This window comes from Excalfactoria chinensis, chromosome 1 (assembly GCF_039878825.1).
Source record: "Excalfactoria chinensis isolate bCotChi1 chromosome 1, bCotChi1.hap2, whole genome shotgun sequence".
Classification (NCBI taxonomy): domain Eukaryota; kingdom Metazoa; phylum Chordata; class Aves; order Galliformes; family Phasianidae; genus Excalfactoria; species Excalfactoria chinensis.
Window position 1 is genome coordinate 98,989,877 of NC_092825.1, and position 5,718 is coordinate 98,995,594.

At 39.0% G+C, this 5,718-nt stretch overlaps 1 protein-coding gene across 1 annotated transcript; it reads right to left on the bottom strand.

Annotated features, from left to right (window-relative positions):
• Positions 1-4,773: 4,773 nt before the first annotated feature.
• On the bottom strand, positions 4,774-5,451 carry LOC140263226 (claudin-8-like). The gene has a single exon (XM_072358029.1). It carries the CDS (start codon positions 5,440-5,442, stop codon positions 4,774-4,776), a length of 669 nt encoding a protein of 222 aa, XP_072214130.1. The 5' UTR covers positions 5,443-5,451.
• Between the last annotated feature and the right edge of the window lie 267 nt (positions 5,452-5,718).

A 5,718-nucleotide genomic window follows, 5' to 3' on the forward strand; every position in this document is an offset into this window, starting at 1 on the left:
TTTAAATAAAGTAAAAAAGAATACTGATGAGAACTGCATGATAAATTCATTTTTGGAATGGAAACCCAGGTAGTATTTGTTTATTACTGGGACAACGGTTGTAGGACAGTGTTCAATTCAACATCTTAAGGCAATTCTGTCAGTTCCCTCCTCAGAGCACAGTTCTGCCTACAGATTCTCAAGCTCCACTTCCCCTGTCACAGCAGCAATCACTGTAGCTTGAGCAGTGAGTTCTCCTGGATAACAGACAGACCCAGATTCCTTGATTAAAATGACACCTCTTCCTAAAATTCATCTCACCAGCAAGATCTGTTCTGGTTTGTAGGGTGCTTATGAAGGAGGTATTTTGAAGAGGAATGTCTCTGCAGCAGCACACACATGCTGCTGGCCTCCCTGCTTGAACTGGGTGCTATCAGTGAGATCATAGTAAAGTTTACATTTTCATTATGCCTCAAAATTTCACATTATTCGGGTGATGATATTTTCAGCTGAGAAGATTTTTAGGAGGAACAGGCAAATGACTGGGTAAAAGAATAAAAAGCCCAATGGAAACAACAGCTCACTTGTTTTCAAAGGAGTAGAACGGATAAGATCCTAAGGTAGGCTTTTGTATTCTGTTTTTCTTCTGGTACAAACAGTTAGGCTTCATGAAGTATTTTCCCTTCTCCCTTTTGTCGTTTACAAAATGATGTCTTTGGTTGTATTGTCACTGAGGACGCAACTGTGTCCTTCCATCTGATACCTGGAACTGAGCAGACTCTCTGGTGCTGACTCTGCAGGGGCATGTGGTTTGCTAGCAGTGCTGTCATAACCCCTTCCCTAGCCAGCTCTGCTCCTTGATGTTGTAGAAAATGAGATCTTTGTGCTTTGAAATACTTTTGGTTTGTCCTTGCTGACAGCTGGAACATTTTCTGCAAGGGGCAACTGAACACAATAAGCACTGCCACAGATCTTTTTGGCAGAACACGTCCTATTTATCAGGGTATTTCTTGTTTTCTTTTGCTTTTTGTAGTCATAAAATGTCACTTTATTCTTACTTGCACTCTGAAACTCAAATTACAGTGGCAAAGTGTGTAAGACAGAGAACATTCCTGTAATACAGAGAAAGGAGAGTAATTATTTACTTGGTGGGTCAGTTCTGTCCCAGTTTTTAAAGATCATATAAGAATCCCCTGAAAAGACCTTTGTGCCTTTTTCAAAAGGACAGATTTAGTCAATCAGAGGGATGCAATCAAGATTCTATTTCTGACCTTGTGAGTATTCTTAATATTCAGAGAAGTTCACAACATTTTTTAACATAAATCTGTGTAGTGATAGTGTTCCTCCCATAGAGGACTGTCTCTGTGTATCAGGACAGATGACTGCATGCATTCATTTGTCTCAAACCCCGTTCAATTCATCTTTCTGTTGTAATGAAATGTTTTGCTAAGCCATCGTTTTTGCTATAAATATGTTCCTTTGGCTGCATCTTAGTCATGGATTACTTCCTGCACAACCTTTTCTTTTCCTCTCAGAGATGAATATACATTTTGGGACCAGCTTTTGAAATATTGACTCGCTTCAGGAAACGTCTTGTAAGCAAGACTTGGAAGCAAACACTAAATCAGTTTTGTGTATTTTATTTCCCAAGGAATCAGACCTACTTTGTTTATTATATATCAAACCTAAAGCGTAATGTAAAAAACGAGACTGAATCAGAAGAGGACATTGTAAAAATACTGAATCTGTCTTTCTCTTCCAGTGGAGAAATACATTCATTCACTTTAATACAGTAATAAAGTACTACTATGATACAAAGAGATATAAAAAAAACTGAAAACTCAAGGGCTCACACATTTGTTTCAGAAACATAGAAAAATCTCAGCTATTCACTTATATTTCCAAAGCAATTTTGCCTTGCAATCTCAAAATATTAAAATATATGATAGCATCAGGACATTCAAGTAGATATTTTAAGCACAATTTTTAATTAGCTGTTATTAACAAATACATCAAGCCTGAAGTTTCCTACAGTTGTGCCTAAAGGAATGTGAACGTAGTACCACTGAAGCAAGTTTACTGCCTCCACTCCTTAATGAAAGTAGGGCTCCAGCACATAAACACCTGATACAGTAGTTTATTAATCCCCGATCTGCCCATAGTAGTTGATGCTCACATGCTAGGCCAGGAAAGTCTTTCTTTTCATTCTCAAACCTCTAAACTTCACATTCCAACAACTTCTGAGCATTGTAGGTTTTGAGCAGGGGAAAAGGAAGAATTAAAAATGGTGACTCCCTTAATACATGCAAATGTACCCATAGAGTTCACTCAGCCTTATGTGCAACTCACATACAGAAGTATAATGTTCAATAATCATCTTAATGGTGTTACCTACACCATCATCCCCTAAAAAGGAATTTCTATTCTGTTCAAAGACAGAAGATTAAACACAGCAAGAATCCTGACAATTCACTCCTGCACCAAATTTTAGTGCCACAGGCTCTTAAATGTATGTGGGTGAGTGTAAGACGGTAAATCACATCACTGGGAATTGCAGTTTATGTCAATAAAGCCCCACACATCCAAACAGTGACCCAGTCTGTCCATACAGTTGAACTCAGGATCAGATTCCAGATTTCCACATAAGCACATTGTTGTCTGTCTGAGCTCATCTTCAGATGAACTGGTAAAAAGAAGGATGGAGTAATGTGCAACTATCAGATGTTAATGCTAGATGTCAAAAGCGTAGGTTTTCTTTCAAATGGATCCAAAATACTCAAATAAAGCAGTTTTATCTTTAAACTATTTGAAAATGAAGTTACTGCTGTAAATGACACGCCCAGTTCAAATTTGATTTCCAAATCATCCTTCTGATAGTAAAGCATTTAGGATCCCTTAATTAAAGTTATAGAAAGCTGCACTTAATTACTTCTTAAGCACTTGTATCTGCATAAAGTTGCATTACATTGCATACATCATTATTTAAATCCATTACCTACACATAAATACGCATCACATTTGCATTGCAAATGTCTTCATCCTCTGCTGGGTTAATCACAAATGTCATATCGAAATCAATCCAAAACCTTCTGGCTTACTAATCAAATATTTATTAAAATAAATATGTATTATAAGATACACATACAATAACATAATAGATGAAGGTCTTCCGGGTAGTATAAATTATAATCAAATTCAAGAAAACAATTCCATTGAAATAACTTGTCTGGTCCAGAGAGAGCTGTTGTTAAAGATATTGTGCATACCACACATATGGTGGCACCAGCCATTAGACAACATAAGAAAATATATTTCAGTACTAGAAAATCTATGCAGAAATGTCACCTTAAAGACTCATTTGGAATTAATAAGTGCTAATTTGACTTCTCAAGAGATGAACAGAGCACTTTAAAACTCTTTCTTTGTAACAAGAAATTCCCACCAAAAGCTCTGAGCTGGTTGTCTTAAGTGTAAATGAACATTAGCTAACATATGTAACACATATCCACGTTTGGCCACGCGGTTTCATTTAGGTTCATCTGAAGTCAAATTTATAAAAGGCTTTTTTTAAATTAAATGTAGCTTTCCACGTTCTTCAAATTGAACCATCAAACAAGTATATTGAGGCATTGCTCTGTACAACTTGAAAAGTCATTTTCAGATACCAGTAAAAGATACAGGAAAGGATCAAACTGTGCCATGAAATATCAATGAAATGGTGCCATCCATCACTACTGTGTGAAGACCAAGGAAAAATGTTTTTAAATGGAACTCCCCTGGTCACTTATCAGTATATGCCCACTTTTAAAAGCAGATCCCAAGTTTTCATCTGTGAGAAATCACAACTAAAAACACTGTTGGATTCTGCACAATGGACAGATAGGAATCAGGTTACTCAGTTCGCATTTTAAGTCTTGTAAATATAAAGCAGTCAGAACAACATCAGGACTTGGTTTTTGCAGGTATGATATAAGATGTGGGCAGGAACTCTTGATCTTCCAGTGTGCAAGTGAGGATTGCGCATTTACATTTGCCTGACTTCTTTAATTACACTTGACATAATCACAGTGCTTTAGAGTGCATGAAGAGAGATAGTCTGTCCTGCGTTTTATTGTAGAGAAAAACCCTTTAAAGACGGGATGTACCAGGCAACAGAAAGTTAATACATTCATGACAAAGTCTGGTGAAGTGAATACAAATTTTATTATTCCATGAGATGAATTCTGTGCCCTGCAAAAGATGTAGGAAGGACACATCAACTCCATAATAGTCTGTGAAACCCACAGTCAATCAAAGGTCTCTAACAAGGGAGCGTGAACTTTTGTGTGCTGGTACTGGAAATAAGATTACTGGGGCTTTTCCATTAATACAGTGAGTTTTTCCACCACTCTGCTAAATCCATGCTTCTCATCACAAGGACTTTATCTTAGAGTAAAATGCACTACTGCCTTTGCCTGTCATGGTCTTAGGGGAGGGCAATGGTACTATTGTACAGTAGCTGCCTGCCTTCCAGACCAACCATACTGTTAGTCTTCCACAAGGGTTTCCAGGCAGCTGTTGTTTCTTTCCATGCCAGTTTTCTTTCCCATAAAATGGTGAGATTTTTCTTTTGAGGTCTAACATAATGTCCATGTAATAACATTTCCTACAAACATGTCAGAGAGCAAATAAGTGTATCAGTAGTAAATAGTAAATGAAAAAAATTGTTCATCTATTAGACACTCACAGTTTTATTAGGCAGTGCAGTCAATTGGGATGTAACAACATAGTAAGTAGAAAGATTCCATGTAGCCACTACACATACGCCTGCATGCTTAGCAGTGGCCCTCCTGCCGTGATAGGTTTGTGCAATCTGTGATGAGGAAGTGGAGGATACCTAGATTTTGGGGATGTACCAGCCCAGCACCAGAAGCTACAGTACATTGCTCCCGCAACGACTAGAAGTGCAGCGCTCACCCAGCCCACATAGAGAGCAGCTCCTAGTTCTCGTTTCAGTGGTGTAGGGACTTTTGCATCGTAGAAGTCGTGAATGATGCTGCCACCAGTCCAGGACACAGGGATCAGAACAAGGACGCCCGTCAGAAGAAAGGCAACTCCAGCTGCCAACATGAAGATACTGATGCCCTGAGGATCCTCCTTGGTCCAGTGAGTGTACTTCACACCAACAACAGCCATCAAAAAGGCAGTGATTGATAGGAGCACAGCAGTGCACATGAGGGCTCTGAATGCCTCTAAGGGTGGGGGAAGAGCCAGGATAGAGTCGTAGAACTTGCACTGTAGCCTGATGCCCATCTGGCTGATGCAGTCCATCCACAGTCCTTCCCAGACAGTCTCAAAAACCACGATGTTACTGTCAATGTGGGCGGAAACTCTCCATTGTGGCATAGCTGTAGCTGCCAAAGTCCCAACCATGCCCACACCTCCAAATATTAGACCAATCACTTGTAATGCACAGCAAGCCATGCTTCTCCTGAAAAAGGCACCTTAAGCAAGGAGGCCTAATAAGTCTTCCAAAATCACTCTTTCACTGAAGAAGTATGAAGCATGGGAGAGAATACTTTCTCCTGTTGATTCCTCATATGGTGAGATGTTGATTTTTTTCAGAAGCAGCTCTCTTCAGTAGGAGGTTCAGACAGGTGGAAATATATTTCTGACTGGCTAAAAGAACCTGCTATTTATTTGCTTTGAAATCCCCTTTGACTGGAACACCTACCCATCAAGCCTAACGAGTTTCCAGCC